We start from the raw sequence: 21483 nt of genomic DNA, 5'->3' as shown, positions 1-21483 counted from the left end.
TTTTACCCAATATAGTGCAATCCTAGAAGATTCGGCACTTTGACCATTTTGTTCCCACAAAAACAAATGAAAGCATTGTTTGTCTCTACTGAAACTTTTGCCAGGCCATTTTCAGTCAAAAGCCCACGGCTTCTAAAAAAATACATTTGTTAAATTGAACTTGAATTTAAATTCAATTCATGTTTTAAAGAGTGAGCGTTATCATTAGCATCTCTTTAAAATTCCTTGCCTGCAATTGTTGTTTTTTTCACTGAGCACCAAAATCCTCAGAATCCATGTGCCTCTGCAGGTGCAGCAGTGTGGGAATGTCTCCTACCTCTGCTCCAGATTCCACCAAACTATCTGGGGTCAGGGCAGGGTCATCTCTTTAACATATTTTGGGTGGACATCCGTGCTAATAAGGATGCACCTTGGAAGCTTAATGAGATGGGATCGGATGATGGGACACCAGACAGTTGCTTGGTAATGCAGCCAGTGAGCCCCGCCAAAAGTTGAAACCCACCAGCTTATCAGCACCCTTTATAAGAGAAACAATCTGGAAAAGTGATAGGAATTAATTCCGGAGACTTGAGCGTGGGCCATGACACCTGCCTGGAGAGCCTGGTTGGCTTCACTTCTGTCCCAAAAATGACCTGGGAATTGATTTCTTTCTGTCATCCAGATTACTGTATGGATAGGAGGTGAGAACCACAGGAATTCCAGTGAGGAAAATTGTTCCACCGACCCCGCCTCCTTGTGACAAAAGGGACGTGTGGGGCAGATGACAAATCTTGACTGCTCTTCTACTTGGTGGCAATCCGCTGTTTTCGGGACCCATCTGATTTTCCTCCCCCACCAAGTTTGTTGCGCCAGTGTTACCCTCCCATTATGTCCAGGCCCCAAGGAAATTCAGGGCCTTTTATCTTTAGCATTGAGGCTACTTAAGTTTGATTTCAATTCAGACGTACTTTAAAATCCACATCTGTGTTCGTTGCTCCCCTATTATATTTTATAGAAACATAGAAACATAGAAGATAGGAGCAGGAGTAGGCCATTCGGCCCCTCGAGCCTGTTCGGTCATTTAATGAGATCATGGCTGATCATCCAAATTCAGTACCCTGTCCCTGCTTTCTCCCCATATCCCTTGATCCCTTTAGCCTTAAGAAATGTATCTAACTCCTTCTTGAATATATTTAATGAATTGGCCTCAACTGCCTTGTGTCCACAGGTTCACCACTCTCTGGGTGAAGAAATTCCTCCTCATCTCAGTCCTAAATAGCTTACCCCTTATCCTTAGACTGTAACCCCTGGTTCTGGACTCCCCCGCCATAGGGAACATCCTTCCTGCATCTAGTCTGTCTAGTCCTTTTAGAATTTTATAAGTTTCAATGAGATCCCCTCTCATTCTTCTAAACACTAGCGAATATAAGCCTAATCGACCCAATCTCTGTTCATATGTCATTCCTGCCATCCCAGGTCTCAGTCGGGTGAATCTTCGCTGCACTCCCTCCATGGCAAGAACATCCTTCCTCAGATAAGGCGACCAAAACTGCACACAATACTCAAGGTGTGGTCTCACCAAGGCCCTGTACAACTGCAGCAAGACATCCTTGCTCCTGTACTCGAATCCTCTCGCTATGAAGGCCAACATACCATTTGCCTTTTTAACCGCCTGCTGCACCTGCATGCTTACCTTTAGCAACTGGTGCACAAGGACACCCAGGTCTCGTTGCACTTCCCCTTTTCCCAATCTATTGCCGTTCAGATAATAATCTGTCTTCCTGTTTTTGCCACCGAAGTGGATAACCTCGTATTTATCCACATTATACTGCATCTGCCATGCATCTGCCCAATCACTCAACTTGTCTAAATCATACTGGAGTTTCTCTGCATCCTCCTTACAGCACACAGGCCCACCCAGCTTTGTGTCGTCTGCAAACTTGGAGATATTACATCTGGTTCCCTCGTCTAGATCATTAATATATATTGTGAATAGCTGGGGTCCTAGCACCGATCCCTGCGGTACCCCACTAGTCACTGCCTGACACTCGGAAAAAGACCCGTTTATTCCAACTCTTTACTTCCTGTCTGCCAACCAGTTTTCTATCCAAGTCAGTACCTTACCCCCAATCCCATGTGCTTTAACTTTGCACGCTAATCACTTATGCAGCACCTTATCAAAAGCCTTCTGAAAGTCCAAATACACCACATCCACTGGTTCTCCCTTATCTATTCTACCAGTTACATCCTCAAAAAATTCCAGTAGATTATGAAGTATTTGCTCAGGAACCCGCTGTCAAAACGCGCACACCTGCATTTCCCGATGTTGGGTCTGCCAGCGCTGAGCAGACCCGACATGGGGGACCCAATTCAAATCATTAGTGGCTTGTTTACAGCCACTTAACAATGGTTTTTTCCCCAGCTTTTTGGATTTGACAGGTCGCCAACCAGTTTCCCGCTGTGCCTAGACCTCATCTGTGAAGCTAAGGTGGGAAGTCATTAGACATTGAATCAGCTGATGAGTTTACAGCTTCAAATGTCAAGTCAAAGCCCCCAGCTGATTGAGAAATGTTCCCTTAACCATTAGCTTCTCTAAACTGCATTTCCACTGCAGATTCAGAATGCTGCAAGTCTTTACACAAGTCTCCATGCAGTCTGACCTCATTACATCTCCCACCATTAACAGATCACTTCTGTCATCTCTACTTCACCTGCCATCTATTCCATCAGCATGGGTGCACTTTATACTCTCTCACCTTGGTCCTCAGAATCCCACCACAATCAGCCCCAACACCAGCATCACCAGGCACACCAGCAGCACCAACAACCACACCCACCTTCTCCGTAATCACCTGATGCTGCACAGGACACAGGGCATCAGCACCCAAGCACATTGCTGCCCGGGAGGCCAGGAATGGCCTCACCATGGCCACATTTACTTCACTTGACGCTGCACACTCTGGCTGCCACATGATGCGCCAGATGGGCACCACCCCACAACAACACCATAAAGCATTCCTGCAATGCCCAAGACATTCCATTCACACTCATCAGCATTGCGGGGGGTACCGTTATGTTTCACCATTCACTGCAACTCACTAAGCCACTTCCAAAGGTGCACACAAATCTGTGCAAGAACACAAAGTGTTGAAAATAAAGGTTTCAATGTTTGACAGCAGATTAACAGAAACTTCACATGAACATTGGCTAAAACACACAAGTGCCTACCCTTGTCTGTTGTTAGTTGGTATGATTGGACTAGGATGAGGGTGAGTGTGAGGGGTGGCTAGTGAGATGGGGAAGTGTTAATGTAGATAGAGAGGGATGGGTGGAGGTGCAAGGTAATTTGGCGTAAGGATGTGCAGGAGTAGGGTAGTGAAGGCAGAGTGATGGGGATGTGATGAGTGGCACAGCAGGGTGAGGTTGAGTGTGGCTTGGCAGTAACATTTCGTGACCTACTGAGATCATTAAAAGGTTTGCGCCACTGCAGCCTGGTCCCCCTGACGACATCCCTGTTTGTGCCCTCCTCTGCAATGTGCTGCATTGGTCTCCTGGGGAGGTCTCTTCCGCCCATTGGAAGGGAACAGAACCTCCCTGCGTGCTGTGACTCCCTCCATACGCATATGGAGGGAGTCATGAGAGAGCCTGGGTGCAGCCCTGCCCCTCTGTGCAGTGATTGTCAGTACTTGCAGCACCTCAATGCTATAGAACACTGACAGCACAAATGCCAAATTAAAGTTGGCCATGGTCCCTTTAAGGAAACCAGCTGATGACACATCATCAAATGATGTCATTAGACCCGCTTCCTTCAATTGGCCAGGAACTTGCTGGGCGGGCTTAACAAGCCCGTCAGGGGAAAATTATGTTGGCGGCCAGGATGGAGACAGGAGCGGGGCCGGGACCCGCCACGGTAGGGAAAATCACGGCCTTTGTATTTAGGCAATACCTTAAAAGGGCAAGATTTCCAGTATTGCCTAGTTACAGAAAAATTGGAAATATGTATACAGCGTTACATTTATGAATTTAAAGGAAGAAAGAAGCAGATGGAAAGAAAAGAAAGAAAAAACTCCCTTGAATTTAATAGCATCTCATCACATCTCTCAGGACATCCCAAAGTACTTTTTTAAAATTTGTTTTTTTGGGATGTGGGCATCGCTGGCAAGGCCAGCATTTATTTCCCATCCCTAATTGCCCTTGAGAAGGTGGCGCCTTCTTGAACCGCTGCAGTCCATGTGGTGAAGGTACTCCTACAGTGACTTCACATCAATGAATTATTTTTGAAGTGCAGTCAGTGTTATGTTGACAAAGTATAAAATAGTGAACATCAAAAACCTTCCCGAGAGTGAGGTATTTATGAGAAGTATTCTCTGTCTGCACTATACAGGCGGTGAATCTGCATTCACTAATGGCTATGCTTTTTTCCATCTACCAACCAGTTTTCAAAACTTGGATCAGGAAAAATATTGACTAAGGGAAGGTCAAATGCAGACCCCAAAAGTAATTGGTCAGATTTTTGACTCAGTCTCTACAAAATATTTTGTGTGTGCAGCAGTTACATTTTAGTCAGAGAAATCAGTTTCTGTTTTTCAACATTAGATCCATTGCTGTAATGCGAACAGCCCAATCACAACATGGGTGCCATCGTGAGCAACTACAGAGGATTGACCCTGCGCGGTCAGTTCAGTGAAGCAATAGATCATTGTTTTAACATAGCTTTTTTGCTTTAAAATTGTCAATTCTTACCAGCTGGGCTTCTTTCCATCTTGGTCTATTTTCTTCTGATAATAAATTGCTCACTATCTGAACAAAATTCTGCAACACAAAAGGAGGGATTGTAAGATTAATGATATAACAGCACCTCTGAAGAACAATATATATTTGCTGGTAACTTTAGTCTGTTCTTCCAGGTGAGGACTGGGGAGTGAAACACTTTCTTGCACCCAATGTCAGCATCCAGCATTCAAATGTCAGGTCAGATGCAGGGTAAAAGTCTGTCAATTATGTGCCTCAAACACAACCTCACAAGAGCTGTCCCCAAAGCACCAATATGGCATTTCTGTTTCACTCACACAAGTCATCCTTGTGCATTTGTCTGAGTGAAACTGTCAATTGAATGTTCACTAAATCCAAATTAGGGACGGTTTCATACTGTGGACCCATACCCACTAGGGACTAGGTCCAAACTCATTAACTAAGTAATTTTACTTCAAAACAGTTTTATATGCATTAGGTACAACAGTGAGTTAGAGCATTGTCATCTCAATTCTTGGCACAAAGGTCTCCTCAATATACTGGCTGTTAGACTACAATAGCTAAAGTGAGCCAAAGGCCGGGAATTTCCTTGGACCTACTCACTCTCCACCTCTGTAACTTTGCCGGAAGTGCGACAGTAACCCCTTTCTCACAAATACGGTTTGGAAAGCACATAATCAATTTATAAAGGTACAGAGTTGGATTCTATACTCGATAGGCTGTAAATGGGAGTGAGTGGGGAACTTCCATCCCATACCTTTTCCATCAATCAACTATCACATTTTACTAACCTGGATATCTCCAGAGACAGGAGTGTAATAAGTTCTGCGGAATATTTCTGTCATGTTCTTCAAAATGTCAATTAAGGCTAAGATGTCTCCACTGTAGCTGGTCCCTCCCTCAGACGTGTCTGCCAGCTTTCTTATGATTGCTGACACTCCTTCTCCTATTAATCCTCGCTGGGCCTTCAACAGGTGTTCTCTTGTCTGCAGGTTAAAGCAACATTCTGCATAATGCACAAGACTGGGCGAAGATATGCAAAATCTTAGGAGTATAAATTGATTCCATACACAACATATCCTTTTCCTATATGCTTCATGGAATTAATAAGGGATGCAGCTAATATCCATGAAAATATCAGGAAGTACTACATGACAACCTGATCACATGGGCAGTAAACAATGGAATTAAGTTGTGGTTAGGTGAGTACAGATATTTTTCATACTTGCAACACTCATCTTTATTTTTAAAGCATTTAATCGTGTAATACTATTGCCCTTCAATTTAATCTTTTCTCATTTCTTCAAACACTACCTTCACCATGTTATAAAAGTAGAATGTATGTGGGATGTCACACAGATCACAGAAACCCCACAGTGCAGATAGAGGCCATTTCGGCCCATCGAGCCTGCACCAACACATATCCCAACCGATCCCCGTAACCCCTACACCAACACATATCCCACCCTATCCCCGTAACCCCATGTATTTAATCCCCCTAACACTAAGGGTCAATTTTTATCATAGCCAATCAACCTAACCCGCACATTTTTGGACTGTGGGAGGAAACCGGAGCACCCGGAGGAAACCCACGCAAACACGGGGAGAATGTGCAAACTCCACACAGACAGTCGCCCGAGGCCGGATTCGAACCCGGGTCCCTGGCGCTGTGAGGCAACAGTGCTAACCACTATGCCACCGTGCTGTATATGAATTTAATCTATGCCCCTTGTGGGCTACACTTGTTATTTAATATCTCTGTTATAAACAGAGATATTAAACATCTATTACATACTAATCAAAGATCTCACAATGAGCGGCCAAGCCTTGCATTGTTTGTTGGCTATAACCTAATCATTCAGCCATTTTATTTGAAGGAGAACAATACTTATATGCAGGAACATGAAGTACTTTCAATGTTAATTGTCACCAAAACACTGCAGAAATAAAAGTGTTAATTGTACCCCATTATACCTCTGCATTCTGGAATTCTCTCACAAAGCTACTTCACATTGATACCTCTCTCCCTGCCTTCAAAAGCCTCCTCTCGCCTCTGAGTCACAAGGTTGTGGGTTCAAGTTCCTCTCCAGGGACTTGAGCACAAAAACCTAGGTTGACATTCCAGTGCAGCGCTGAGGGAGTGCTGCACTGTCGGAGGTGCCGTCTTTTGGATGAGACGTTAAACCGAGGCCCCGTCTGTTCTCTCAGGTGGACGTGAAAGATCCCATGGCACTATTTCGAAGAAAAGCAGGGGAGTTATCCCCAGTGTCCTGGCCAATATTTATCCCTCAATCAACATAACAAAAACAGATTATCTGGTCATTATCACGTTACTGTTTGTGGGAGCTTGCTGTGCGCAAATTGGCTGCTGTGTTTCCTACATTACAACAGTGACTGCAAAAAGTACTTCATTGGCTGTAAAGTGCTTTGAGATGTCCGGTGGTCGTGAAAGGTGCTATATAAATGCTAGTCTTTCTTTTTTTTCCTGAAAAATGTTTTCTCCGACTGCACCTTCAGTAAAACCCTCCCTAAATGTCTTAACGTCCTGCTGGATGATCACCTTCCTCTTTGTGAAGTGCGCTGTGAGGTTTCTCCACAAGAGGAGCACTATATAAATGCTTTTCGTTGCTGTTTGACTGGGACAGGCTTGGGGAGGGATTTTGTGAAAATGTCCTCTGTCACCTTGTGAAGAGAATTTGTTATGAACAGGCTCCAGGGGTGTTTGAGCAGGCTCGGTTTCTGGGGCAGACTGCTCTAAAAACTCAAGCGTTCCTGCCATCAGGCAGCGTCGGGGCATGACCTGCTGAGTCTTTGCAGCTTTTTCTGTTTTTAGCTCAGATTTCCAGCATCTACAGCATTTTGATTTTCATTTCCTACCAGCATATTGGTCACCTTGGAAGTAAATTGCTTTGGTTATTGTGTGAGCCCATTCTTTTTGAACGCATTTATGATACTACTACACCTAGAAACTGGAGAAATTCATACCACCAGCAAAGTTTGTACGGCTCCTGATGTAATATTTACTACAATCCAAATTTCTGCTACATGGAGCTATCTATATCTTTTTCCCCCACCAAAGCTATGATTGCTGGTGCAGTTTGCATCACCTTACCTTAGTGCCCCTGGGATAGGGATAGCCGGTGATCTCACTCCTGCTTTCTATCTAGTCATCGCCTACTGCAAAATACATCACGTTTGGCTGCATTTCCCGCCACGGTTAAATAATCTGCTAACACTCACTATAAAGGCTTGCATTTGAAGAGTGGCCTCTTAGGTAATGTACAAAGGTCCATTTGCCAGCATGAATCAGGAGACAAGAAGAATAGTGGAGAACGTATATCTATCTAATTCCCTTCTCCCTGCCCTATTCCTTCGCTCCCAGCCAAACACAAAAGTTAGACTATTTACTTGGCCACCTTGTTGAAAGTCTTGCGATTACTTGTACTTCCTGTGTCACAACTTTGTCGCACCTGTGTGACAGTTAGCAATGCCTGAGATATCACCTGGGGTGATATGACTTGGTAACTACCTTCCATTTCAAACTTTAAAATGATTATTTACCTTGCAGTTCAGGCCTCCCAAAGATAACTGGGGCAACAGCAGCTCTTTTCTCCATCTCACAGCTGACCCGGCCCCCTGACGCTGGCCCTAACCGCACTGCATCTTTCTTTGGCTCTACACTGCTCTTATTTAAAAAGCCTTGCTATGTTTGACACTGCTAGTCCTCCACCTATTTCAAAATAACTTACTGGGCCATTTAGGCCCCTTTGCTCACTCCTTTCTGCTCCTGCCCAGGCCCATTCCTTGCTTTGCCCCATTGTCCTTGCTTCTGGCTCCACTGTAACATTTGAAAAGCACCACCGCTCAGTCTCCTTTTCCTAGCTCGCATCTTAAAAAAAAAACATATTGGGCCATTAATGCTCCACTCTGCATTATGCCCTGCACCTTCGTTTATGGCTCTTCTCTCTTGCTCCTGACCCCACTGCAAAATTTGAAAAGACCTGTTATTCCCAACTCCCTTCTCCCTGACTTATTCCTTTGCTCCCAGCCAAACACAAAATTTAGACTATTTACTAGGTCACCTTGGCCTTGCTCCACACTCTCCTCTGCTCTTGTTGCTCTACCTAGGTCTGCACCCGCTCCCTCCTGGCTCCGGCCTTCCTCTTTCTTCGGCCCTATTGGCCATTTAAAATGTATTCCCACCATCTCCTTGGTCATCCCAGTCTGATATGTCCTGGCATCTAAAGAGATTTAATTTATATTTTGTCTGTTCTGACCTGTCCATCTCAGAGCAGAAAGTCCAGGGGGATGAAAGGTTGGGATGCGGAAGAGGGGACGAGATGGAGGAGAGACACAGGGGGAGATATGGGAGGTGAAGAGACTGAGGGAGAAATGGTGACAGAGGTACACTATGGGGAGAGAGAAGGGGAAAGATGGAGTGAGAGCAACATGAGCATAAGAGAAATTGAAGAGAAATGAGGAAAGAATAAAGAGGGTGTTGAGGCTGCTGCAGAACACAAATGGAGGCCGAACCGATCTGAGGAACACATGGCTTTTTATTACATTCTTTTGAGAGATGGCTGCCCCAGCTCTTCTCTCTGCTAAACCCGAAAACAGAATGAGGGCGACGCCCACGCTTTTGTGTACACACTGAGGGCGGCGCCCGCTCCTTTGTCATGCCTTAAAGGCAGCATGCTTCTTAAAGGCAAGGTGCCCGATTTATTGTCCACGGACGGAAAAGTGGATTGCGCCCATTTAGGTGGCGATCCGCCACACAGCTCCCCCCAGAATCTGCTTAGGAGGTGTGGACGAGACGGTGCGGCGGTCTGATGGGCCGGCCGGAGCGGCTCTTGTAGGACGCCGGTGGACGTGGAACGGCCAGGCGTGGAGCAGCCGGGTGTACTGGCTTGAGGGCAGGTCGGCCGTGTGGCGGTGGACGAGCTACTGGGACCTGCTCACCGGGCTCCGAGTGTGCTGGCTTGAGTCGGTCAACCGACACTTTTTCATTCCTGTCGCCCACTTGTAGGGCGAAAAATTTGTCCCCAGCCTGCAGCACTTTGTCGGGCCCGTCGTACGGGGGTTGAAGGGGTCCGCGGTGGGCGTCGTGCCGGACGAAAACAAACCGTGCCTGGTGCAGGCTTAGCGGGACGTGTAAGGTGGATCCGCCGTGCCGGGCAATGGGCACTGGGGCGAACTGTAGTGCCGGTGAGGCGAAGTCGTGGCTTTGCTGGTCGGCTGACCAGGGTGTCGTGGCGGTGGGCAGGAACTCGCCGGGTACGCGCAGCGGCTGGCCATACACGAGCTCTGCTGCCGATGCGTGGAGGTCTTCTTTAACCGCGGAGCGCAGGCCGAGGAGGACCCACGGGAGTCGGTCAGCCCAGGCGCCGTCCTGGAGGCTGGCTCGAAGAGATGCCTTCAAGGATCTGTGGAACCGCTCACACAGTCCGTTGGCTTCGGGGTGGTACGCTGTGGTGCGGCGAATGGTCACCCCGAGATTGCGTGCGATGGCGGTCCAGAGTTCAGAGGTAAATTGCGACCTCTGTCCGACGTCATGTCAGAGGGGACGCCGAACCGTGCGACCCAGGTGCTGACGAAGGCTCTGGCGATGTCGGCGGTGGTGGTAGAGGTCAGTGGAATTGCCTCGGGCCAGCGCGTGGTGCGGTCGACGATCGTCAGCAAATGCGTGTGGCCTTGCGACGGCGGCAGGGGCCCGACGATGTCCACATGGATGTGGTCGAATGTACGTGAAGGGACGGTGAACTCCTCGAGGGGTGCTTTCGTGTGTTGCTGCACCTTGGCCCGTTGGCAGGCTAGGCAGGAGTTGGCCCAAGTACGCACATCCTTACGAAGGCCGCGCCAGACAAAGCGGTTGGCTACCAATTTGATGGATGCGCGGGCGCCGGGGTGGGAGAGGTTGTGGAGAATCTCGAATACCCAGCGGCGCCAGGACGCTGGGACGACGGGCCGAGGTTGAGATAGGGATATGTCGCACTTGACCGTGACTGCGGTCGGGCCGCAGGCGACGTCGGCCAGGCGTAGCCCTGGTAGGTTGGTAGGTGCGGAGAGCAGATCAGGGTCCGTGAACTAGTCTGCTGCGAGTTGAGCGTAGTCGACTGCCAGGTGTGCGGCGTGGAGGGAGAGGCAGTCGGCTACCACGTTGTCTCGGCCGGAGACGTGTTGGATGTCCGTGGTGAACTCGGACACTGCCGCGAGCTGGCGCTGCTGCCTGGCGGACCAGGGGTCGGTTGTCTTTGCCATTGCGAATGTCAGGGGTTTGTGGTCGACAAACGCAGTGAAGGGGTGGCCCTCCAGCAAAAACCTAAAATGGCGGACCGCCAGGTACAGCGCGAGAAGCTCGCGGTTGAAGGTGCTGTACTTGACCTCCGGGGGGCGTAGTTGGCGGCTGAAGAAGGCAAGTGGTTGCCAGGCACCGTCGACCTACTGCTCGTACACGGCGCCGACCGCGTGGTCGGAGGCGTCCGTGGTGAGCGCTACTCTGGCATTGGGCCGTGGGTGCGCGAGCAGGGTGGCGTCGGCGAGCGCGGTCTTGCTGGAGTTGAAGGCGGCTGATACGTCTGCCGTCCATTCGACTGCCATCTTGCCGCTCCTGCCCCGGAGGGCTTCATACAGGGGCCTCATGAGGGACGCCGCTTTGGGGATGAAGTGGTTGTAGAAATTCACCATCCCGAGGAACTCCTGGAGTCCTTTGATGGTGGTGGGGCGGGGAAATTGCTGGACGGCCTGCACCTTGGTGGGCAGGGGAATGGCCCCAGCATGGGTGATGTGGTGGCCGAGGAAGTCGATCTTGTCCAGGCCGAACTGGCACTTGGCTGGGCTGAGGATGAGCCCGTGGTCGCTGAGGCGCCCGAACAGGATGCGAAGGTGTTCGAGGTGTTCCTGCTTGGAGGAACTGGCTACCAGGATGTCGTCCAGGTAGATGAACAGGAACTTCAGGTCCCGAAGGACCGAGTCCATGAGCCGTTGGAATGCCTGGGCCGCGTTTTTGAGGCCGAAGGGCATCCGCAGGAACTCGAAAAGCCTGAAGGGGGTGATTACGGCCGTCTTGGGGACGTCCGCGGGGTGGACGGGGACTTGGTGGTAGCCGCGCACCAGGTCGACTTTGGAAAAGACTGAGCGGCCGGCCAGTCTAGCCGAGAAGTCCTGAATGTGCGGCGCGGGGTACCGATCAGGGGTGGTGGCGTCGTTGAGGCGGCGGTAATCCCCGCAGGGGCGCCAACCCCCGCCTGGTTTGGGGGCGATGTGGAGTGGGGAGGCCCAGGGACTGTTGGCGCGGCGGATGATGCCGAGCTGTTCCATAGTGGCAAACTCGGTCCGCGCGATCTCCAGTTTGGCCGGGTCCAGCCTGCGGGCGTGGGCGTACACTGGGGGGCCTGTGGTGGGGATGAAGTGTTCCACCCCATGTTTGGCGACCTCCACGGAGAAGGTCGGGTTGGTGAGGGCCGGGAATTTGGCCAGGAGTGCCGAGTAGTCAACCGTGGCCCGGGCGTGGCACTGTGACGCCATGTCGGCGGGTTGACGGGGGGCCATGGCGCCCAGGATGGGGGACATGGTGTTCATGTCCACGAGGCGGTGTCGAGGGATGTCTACCAGTAGGCCGTGGGCGCACAGGAAATCTGCGCCGATGAGAGGGGAGAGTACCTTGGCAGTGATGAACTCCCATCGGTAGCGGCGACCAGCGAAGTCGAGGGTGACTGTGCGGGTGCCGTACGTCCGGATGTCCGAGCCGTTAGCGGCAGCCAGCGCCTGTCCTCGTTCGCCCTTTTGGATGTCGAGGGCGGAGGCCGGGATGATGCTGTGCTGAGCTCCAGTGTCGCACAGGAACCGGCGGCCGGTTTTGTCATCCGTGACGTACAGCAGGGAGCCCGCGTGGCCCACGGCCATCGCGGGGGCTGGTACGGGGGCGGACTTGAAGGAGCAGGGAGGTGTGCACCGTTGTGCCCTGGCGCCGAACCGTGCGTGGTAGTAACAGTAGCCCGGGTTTGTGGGGTGCGAAGGCCCCGTGGCTGGGCCTTGTGGCCGCATGGTGGCCGGTGAGGGGCGCGCCCAGGCTGTGGCTGCCAGGTCCGGAGCGACGTCGCGGCTGGAGTGAGCGGACAGCAGCTTGTCGGCCTCGTCGGCCAGGGCTTCTAGGTCCGTGAGGCCGGATGCCACGACCGCTGGGCGGATGCTGGGAGGTAGCTGGCGGATGAACAGCGTGCGGAAGAGGGACCCGGGTGGGCTCTCGTCGGTGAGTGAGAGCATGTGGGAGAGGAGGTCTGATGGTGAGGCGTCACCGAGGCCTGGAAGGTCGAGGAGGCGGCAGTTTCGCTGGTATGTCGAGGTCGTAAATTTTTTAAGGAGCGCGGCCTTAAGATGTGCATACTTGCCCTCCTCTGGTGAGTTCTGCAGCGCTATCCAGACCTTCGTGACTGTGGAGCTACCGAGTGATGTGACAAGGTAGTCATACTTCGTCCCATCTGTGGTGATGTGTCGCAGCTGGAATCGGGACTCAGCTTGGAGGAACCAGGCTTCGGGCTGGTTTTCCCAAAACTCCAGCAGTTTCACGGAAACTGCGTTCGTGTCCACCATTGCAGTGCTCGGAATACGTTCTGAGCGTCGGGGTCACCAATGTTGAGGCTGCCGCGGAACACGAATGGAGGCCGAACCGATCTGAGGAACACATGGCTTTTTATTACATTCTCTTGAGAGATGGCTGCCCCAGCTCTTCTCTCTGCTAAACCCGAAAACAGAATGAGGGCGACGCCTGCGCTTTTGTGTACACACTGAGGGCGACGCCCGCTCCTTTGTCATGCCTTAAAGGCAGCATGCTTCTTAAAGGCAAGGTGCCCGATTTATTGTCCACGGACGGAAAAGTGGATTGTGCCCGTTTAAGTGGCGATCCGCCACAAGGGTTTGATAAAGATAAAGAGCAATAGGGATATGAAAGAGAGTAAGAACAGGGGAAAGTGAAAGATGGCAATAATATATTGGGGGCACACAGATAGACAGAAGAGATTTCAGAAAGACAGAAATAGTGGAGAGCGATCAGGGCAAAGAAAGAGCACAATGAAAGAGAAAGCAATATCAGAGAGGGGGAAAGATGTGCAGATAATTCAAGCGACAGAGGGAAAGATCATAGGCAGAAAAGCAGAGATCAGGGAAGAGAGAAAGTGGGAGATTTGGGAGACAGGCAGAGAAGACAGACAGTCCACGTCACACATATCCTGTGACTTTTCTCACAAACAAAAAAATCAAAAGTAAGGTCCATACAATGATTGCTAGCAGTGGCAGCAGGAACTGTTGTAAAAGGCATATTTTATTTTTTGACAGAAACAACATGGCGCATTTTTTTATCATCAGACAACAGCTCTTATTCAGGTGACCCTTTATGTACTTAAGTGTTCAATTAATATTTTATATCTCTCACCACTTGCAATGCACCAACTGAATACCAAAATGGTTGGCTTTCAAAAAGGGAACAACACACAATTCTGATTTCTAAAACTAATTTAAATTCATTTGCAGTAAAGTTATTGACTGGGGCAGTAATTATTGTGCAACAGCTGTTACGTTTAAAATCAGATCTTTGGGTTTAACTTCCTCTCCTTAGTGGACTGGTTAGCATATTACACATTAAATTACTGTCTCAGCCATTTTAACAATACCATATTTATAGAAATGCAAATGCATTAATTACTGATTATTGATCATTGAAGGAATTAAACACCTAGGGCGAGGATTTGGGCTAGGTAGGGCCCATTTTTTGGGTGCTACTAGTGGCCTTAGAGCTGCAAAATGGCATCCATGGCGCACGTGACGCGAAGCACGCCGGATGCCATCTTGGTACAGGCATTAGCGTGTGCGCAGTGAACGTCCGGCGAAAGTGTGTAGAGCAGGCAGATCATGACATCAATCAGCGTGCAACGTTGATTTGATGCCAGCGCTGCCATTTTGGTGCTCCAGCCATGTCCTCTCTTAAGCTCACACAGCTGAACATGCATTAAGCAGCAGGCGGGACCCGCCACCAGCGCTATTTAAAGCGATCATCAACTACTTAATGAGCAGAGGCCATGCAGAGCAGAACAGCTGCTAGAAGAGGGAGGAGGAGGGGGAGAGAAGGGCTCTCAGCACGAGGCCATATCAGCCCAGTGTGTTCAGGAAGCAATTTTCCTACCTGAGCCTCAGCAAGGAACAGTGTGTCAGACGTCTGTGCTTCAGTAAGGACGTCCTCACTGAATTCTGCCACCTGCTGCAGCTACAACTGCAACCTCGGAGCAGGGCAAGGACCACATTGCCAGTGGCTGTGAATGTGACCGTGGCGATTAACTTTTATATGCCTGGCTCCTTCCAGGCTGAAGCTGGAGATATTAGCAACATCTCGCAGTTTGCCATCCACTGTTACATAAGGGAGGTCACTGAGGCTCTTAATTCAAATAGAGCTGACTACATTTCATTCTGTCTTGCCTGAGACAAGCAGGCGGAGCGAGCATGAGGGTTGGCAAGGTTTGCAGGCTTCCTCATGGTACAGCATGCCATTGACAGCACGCACATCGCTTTGCGGGCACCGCATGTCAACTCTGCCATGTACCGGAACTGAAAGGAATTTCCCTCCCTCAACGTCCAGCTGGTGTGTGATCATAGGCAGCGCATCATGCAGGTCAATGCCCGGTATCCTGGCAGCAGTGACGATGCTTTCATTCTGCGGCTGTCCGCAATGATTCCCCTGCCTGGACTGCTCTGGAGGAGCCCGGCAGTGCTCTGCTGAGTGGGTCTCAAGATTCGTGGTGGTATGCTGCATGCTGCACAACCTTGCCATCATGAGAGGACAGCTCTTGCCACCAGCTATCAAGCGAAAAGCTGAGGAGCAGGAGCACGAGGAGGCGGAAGAGGAGGAAGGGGAAGGGAGGCAGCAACCTAGACAGCCCCTTGCTGCCCAGGCTGTACAGGAAGAACTCATTTGAGTGTGATACCAGTAACTGCAACCCCAATTCCCCATTCACCAACAGTACCACACTCCTTAATTTCCCTCTGTCACTGACCATCACATTGTCCTCTTGGCCACAATGCAAAATAAAAGCCACCACAAAATAATCATTCCAAATCAAATTTATAAATTAAATCATGCCATATTTCATACAAATGTAAACTAATCACCCTTATGCATTCCTTGAGTGCCTGCTTTTGTGTGCCTTTGCCTGTCCGAGTGCTCCTACGCAGTGCTACCCCAGTAGCTACATCATGGCTGGTGGAAGGCTGCTGACTTTCTATGGAGGAGACTGCAGATGGCCCTGGGGGACGTTCTCAAGCAGATCTGGGCCTAGAAGGCCTGGCTTCAGACTGTACCATCTCGGCATGGGCAGCAGCAGTCTGGGCTGCTTGGCTGACAGGCAACAGCAAGGGCATTGGCAGAGTGACAGTGATGGGAGGACGAATGCTGTCATCCTGAGAGAGGACAGCAGGCTCCTGCTCCATGGAGTCACTGCCACTCCCCCCGGGGCAACGCCTCAGCAATCCTATTAATTTGTTGGAGGACAGATTGCTATACTGCTGTGACACCCTGCAAGCCCCTTTGAACACAGGTATCCACAGCCATGAAGGCAGCAGTCTGAGCTTGCAAGGCAACAAGCTGACCTTGCATCACTTCCGTCGTGAGCTTCCACTGCAGCACTCAGAATTTTGGTGGAAGCTGCTTGTTCTGCAATGGAAGCTGAGACATTGGCCCTCAGACAATGCATCATGGGTGGGTCCACTAGTGTGCTAATGGAGTTGGCCACCACTTCCATGTTGGGAAGGATGGGCTCCAGGCTCTGTGCAAAGCCCTGTGCCAAGTTGGTGCCTGACTCCTCCATGCTCCTTGTCACTGAACGCAGGTTTTCTGGCAGGCTTCCCAATGCACCAAGCATTTCGGTGTGTACACCCATCAGCCTTTTTCTGTAGCCTGGCACATCAAAGTACTCATCCGAGTCATCTGCAGCAAAAATGGTGTGTGACCTCACCCTCCAGTGTGCTGGCACCTACACTATCCTTGCCCTCTGCCCTAGCTGTAGCGCACTTGTGCCCGGTGTCTCACCACGTGCAGATTCCGCCTCTGTGCTATCCTCAAAGATACGCACAGTGTCAGCATCTGAGCTGGTGGCTGCGAGTGTGAATTCAAGTGCCAGTGTGTCATCACTCTCTTCTTGATGTTCCTCCACTGCCTGGCCAGGTTGCACTTCTTGGGTATCTGAAAGGAAAAAGTCACAAGGTAAGATGAGGGGATGGAGGGAAAGTAAGAGGTGCATGCTTACACCATCTGCAGCTTGCAAGTCAGAAGAGATTGCGGGATGAGGAGGAAGTGGGATAGAAACATAGAAGATAGGAGCAGGAGTAGGCCATTCGGCCCCTCGAGCCTGCTCCGCCATTCAATGCGATCATGGCTGATCATCCAAATTCAGTACCCGGTCCCTGCTTTCTCCCCATACCCCTTGATCCCTTTAGCCTTAAGAAATATATCGAACTCCTTCTTGAATATATTTAATGAATTGGCCTCTACTGCCTTCTGTGGTAGAGAATTCCACAGGTTCACCACTCTCTGGGTGAAGAAATTCCTCCTCATCTCTGTCCTAAATGGCTTACCCCTTATCCTTAGACTGTGACCCCTGGTTCTGGACTCCCCTGCCATCGGGAACATCCTTCCTGAATCTAGTCTGTCTAGTCCTGTTAGAATTTTATAAGTTTCAATGAGATCCCCTCTCATTCTTCTAAACTCCAGCGAATATAAGCCCAATCGACCCAATCTCTCCTCGTACGTCATTCTTGCCATCCCAGGTATCAGTCTGGTGAATCTTCGCTGAACTCCCTCCATGGCAAGACCATCCTTCCTCAGATAAGGCGACCAAAACTGCACACAATACTCAAGATGTGGTCTCACCAAGGCCCTGTACACTGCAGCAAGACATCCTTGTTCCTGTACTCGAACCCTCTCGCTACGAAGGCCAACATACCATTTGCCTTCTTAACCAATGTGAGAAGGAGGATGAGTGTACCGTCATCTTCAATGGTTTCAGCTCTGCCGTTGGCCACAGCTCCAGGAATGGCCATTCTGATGAGGGTCAGCACCATCTCCTCCATGGTGTTTAGAGCATGCAGGCGCACCTCTCCCCCTCTGGTTAGGTCCTGCTGCCTTCTGTTGTGCGCTACCTTCTCCTGCAAGAGAGAGGGAAGTGTGTCAGTGAGTGTCGTGCAATATGTTTGGGTGATGTGGCTGTCATGGTTGAATAGCTGGCACAGTGTGCAAGCTGTGAGATGTGGGTGTGAGGGTGAGGTGAAGCATATGCATGTTCGGTATGAGTCTTGATTGATAGAGGTGACTGGTAGGTGAGGGATAGGGGTGTGGTGATTTGAGCAGTGGCTGAGGCTAGTGGCACAGGTGGTAGGATATAGCATTTGAAGATGCATTCACTGACCTTGACCACTCGTGTGAGGTCATTAAACGTCTTGCGGCACTGCATCCAGGTCCTTGGGGCTCGACTCGTGGTATTGAGCTCCACGGCTATCAGCTCCCACTGCCTTTTCATCGTATGTCTGGAGGGCCTCCTGGCCCCCTGTGGATACAGGACGTCTCTCCTCCTTTCCACCTCCTCCATCAAGACCTCCAGTGCAGTGTCAGAAAACCTGGGTGTCCACTCTCTCCCATGTTCAGCCATTCTTCTCTCTTTCCCAGGCCAGATTCAACTCACCAAAGGAGTTGCAGCACCTGCTCCAGCCACAATGCACCTCCCCTTTAAGAGGTACAGGCTAGCTTTAAGCAGTGCAGGCTAGCTTTAACTAGTGCTAGCAAGTATCGGTTTTGGGCCACCTCCTGATGTGTGCAGCCACTCAACAGCACGTTAAGCATTGGCTGCATGCAGAAATCACGTAAATGAGCAGGCAACAGGAAGATGAATTGGGGGCACACAGATTGAATTTTCAGAGAATGCTGAGTAGTGGTAGAATCACGAGAGGTGTTTACAAAAATAATAAAGATAATTTAAAAAAAAACATAATGGTAGTCTGTGTACAAATCATTTAAGAATTATTAAGCTGTTTTGTGATCCCAACAAACATTTGCAAAATTTCCACTACAAGCAGAATCCAACAAGAATTTCCTCGGCTTTGCCACTCTCAACTGAACTCGGTGGTCCATTTAAAAAAAAGATAAATATGGAAGGCATCATAATCTATTTTTATTGGCTACTTCAACCAGTAGATTGCAGTCATATTAACAAATGTTCTTCAAGCTTATGACCTGATATAACAAATGAACTAGCTACAACTGTACCTTCACACTATCTAGTTCAGAAAAATAATCAAAGATGTTGAGACTGAATATATCGCTGTACAGCAACTTCGTGTGAATAACTCTACTGAAATCATATTTTCACTCTTGCCCTTTGATTAGACACGAGTGCTGGGTATCTGAATCCATGTCCTTTAATATAAAATCAGTAAATATTTTTTTTTCTATTCAGGAGTTCTCCTTGATTTAGTGAGTAGAATCATAGAATGATATAGCACAGAAAGAGGCCATTCAGCCCAACGTGCCTGAGTCACTCTTTGAAAGAGCTGTCCAATTAGTCCCACTTCCTTACCGTTTCCCCATAGCCCTGCAAATTTCCCCCCTTCAAGTATTTATCCAATTCCCCATTGAAAGGCATTACTGAATCTGCTTCCACCACCCTTTCAGGCAGTGCATTCCAGATTAATAACAACTCGCTGTGTAAATTTTCTTTTTCCTCATGTCGCCTCTGGTTCTTTTGCCAATTACCTTAAATCTGTGTCCTCTGGTAATCGACCCTGAAGAGTACCGTGGTACCAACCTGGGAGAGGTTTGACAGCAGGTATTTTGGATTAAAACCTTATAGTGACTATTGGAGATGAAAATATTTACATTGTGTCACAGAACTCAAGGTGTAAGAGTTGGAAGACCTGGTTTACTGTTGAAATGGATTTGCTGTCTTGAAAGAAAAAAAGAAAGACTTGCATTTATATAGCACTTTGCACGACCTTGGGACATTTCAAAGTGCTTTACAGCCAATGAAGTACTTTTGAAACATAGTCACTGTTGTAATGTAGGGAACGCAGCAGCCAAATTGTGCACAGCAAGGTCCCACAAATGTAATAATGATAATTTAATCTGTTTCAGTATGTTTGTTGTGTAAATATTGGCCAGGACACACAGAATTATACAGCACAGAAGGAAGCCATTCAGCCAATTGTGGCTCTTTGAAAGAGCAATCCAATTAGCCCCACACCCCTCCCCAGAGACCTGCAAATGTTTCCCCTTCAAGTATTTGTCCAATTCCCTTTCGAAAGTTACTATTGAATCTGCTTCCACCACCCTTTCAGGCAGCGCATTGCAGATCATAACAACTCGCTACATGAAAAAAATTCTCCTCCTCTCGCCTCTGGTTGTTTTGCCAATTACCTTAAAACTGCGCTCTCTGGTTACCCGCCCTTCTGCCACTGGAAACAGTTTCTCCTCATTTATTCTATCAAATCCCTTCATGATTTTGAACACCTTTCTCAAATCTCCCCCTTACCTTCTCTGCTCTAAGGAGAACAACCCCAGTTTCTCTAGTCTCTCCACGTAACTGGAGTCTTTCACCCCAGTACCATTCTAGTAAATCTTTCTGGATCCTCTCTAAGGCCTTGACATCCTTCCTAAAGCATGATGCCCAGAATTGGCCGCAATGCTCCAGCTGGGGCCTAACCAGTATTTTCTAAAGGTTTAGCATAATTTCCTTGCTTATGTATTCAATGCCTCTATTTATGAAACAAAGGATCCCATATACCTTTTTAACAGCCTTCTCAACTTGTCCTGCCACCTTCAAAGACTTGTGTCATTTAGTTTATATTGCCTCTCCACATTCTTCTGAAGAAATTAAATAAAGATTTGCATTTATACAGCACCTTTCATGACCTCAGGACATCCCAAAGCGCTTTACAGCCAATGAAGTACTTTTGAAGTATAGTCACTGTTGTAATGTAGGAAACGTGGCAGCCAATTGCACACAACAAGGTCCCTCAAACAGCAACATGTTAATGACCAGATAATCTGTTTTTTTAATGATGTTGATTGAGGAATAAATATTGGCCAGGACACCAGGGATAACACCCCTGCTCTTCTTCAAAATAGTGCCTTGGGATCTTTTACATCCACCTGAGAGAGCAGACGGGGTCTCGATTTAACATCTTATCCAAAAGACGGCACCCTCTGCCAGTGTAGCACATCCTCAATACTGTACTGGAGTGTCAGCCTAGATTTGTGCTCAAGTCTCTGGAGTGGGACATGAACGCACAATCTTCTGACTCAGAGGTGAGAGTGCTACCCACCGAGCGATGGCTGACACAAAATGAATCACTTTCTGCTTCTCTGCATTAAACTTCATCTGCCAAGTATCTGCTCACTTCACCAGCCTGGAGTCTGTTACTACCCTCCTCACTGTTTATTACTTTTCTGAGTTTTGTGTCATATGCAAACTTTGAAATTATGCCCTGTATACCCAAGTCCAGGTCATTAACATCTATCATAAAGAGCAGTGGTCCCAATACCAACCCCTGGGGGACATCACTTAACACTTCCCTCCAGTCAGAAAAACAACAACTCACCACTGCTCTCTGTTTTCTGTCCCTTAGCCAAGTACGTATCCATGCAGCCACTATCTCTTTAATCCCATGGGCTTCTATTATGTGGTACTTTATCAAACGTCTTTTGAAAGTCCATATACAGTA

At 48.9% G+C, this 21483-nt stretch overlaps 1 protein-coding gene across 7 annotated transcripts in view; it reads right to left on the bottom strand.

Annotated features, from left to right (window-relative positions):
* Positions 1-21483, bottom strand: part of adgrb1a (adhesion G protein-coupled receptor B1a) — a 658584-nt gene that overhangs the window by 346918 nt on the left and 290183 nt on the right. For all 7 annotated transcript variants that reach the window (XM_085992449.1, XM_085992450.1, XM_085992451.1 and 4 more), the window contains exons 10-11: positions 5523-5717; positions 4723-4791 (exon numbers count right to left, since the gene is read on the bottom strand). In XM_085992449.1, coding sequence (XP_085848575.1) covers positions 4723-4791; positions 5523-5717 — 264 coding nt within the window. The remainder of the gene's footprint in view (positions 1-4722; positions 4792-5522; positions 5718-21483) is intronic.

This window comes from Somniosus microcephalus, chromosome 7 (assembly GCF_052327205.1).
Source record: "Somniosus microcephalus isolate GS21.2 chromosome 7, FLI_Smic_1.0, whole genome shotgun sequence".
NCBI lineage: Eukaryota > Metazoa > Chordata > Chondrichthyes > Squaliformes > Somniosidae > Somniosus > Somniosus microcephalus.
Note: the sequence above shows the minus strand (reverse complement) of the source record. Positions and strands in the feature narration are given on the sequence as shown.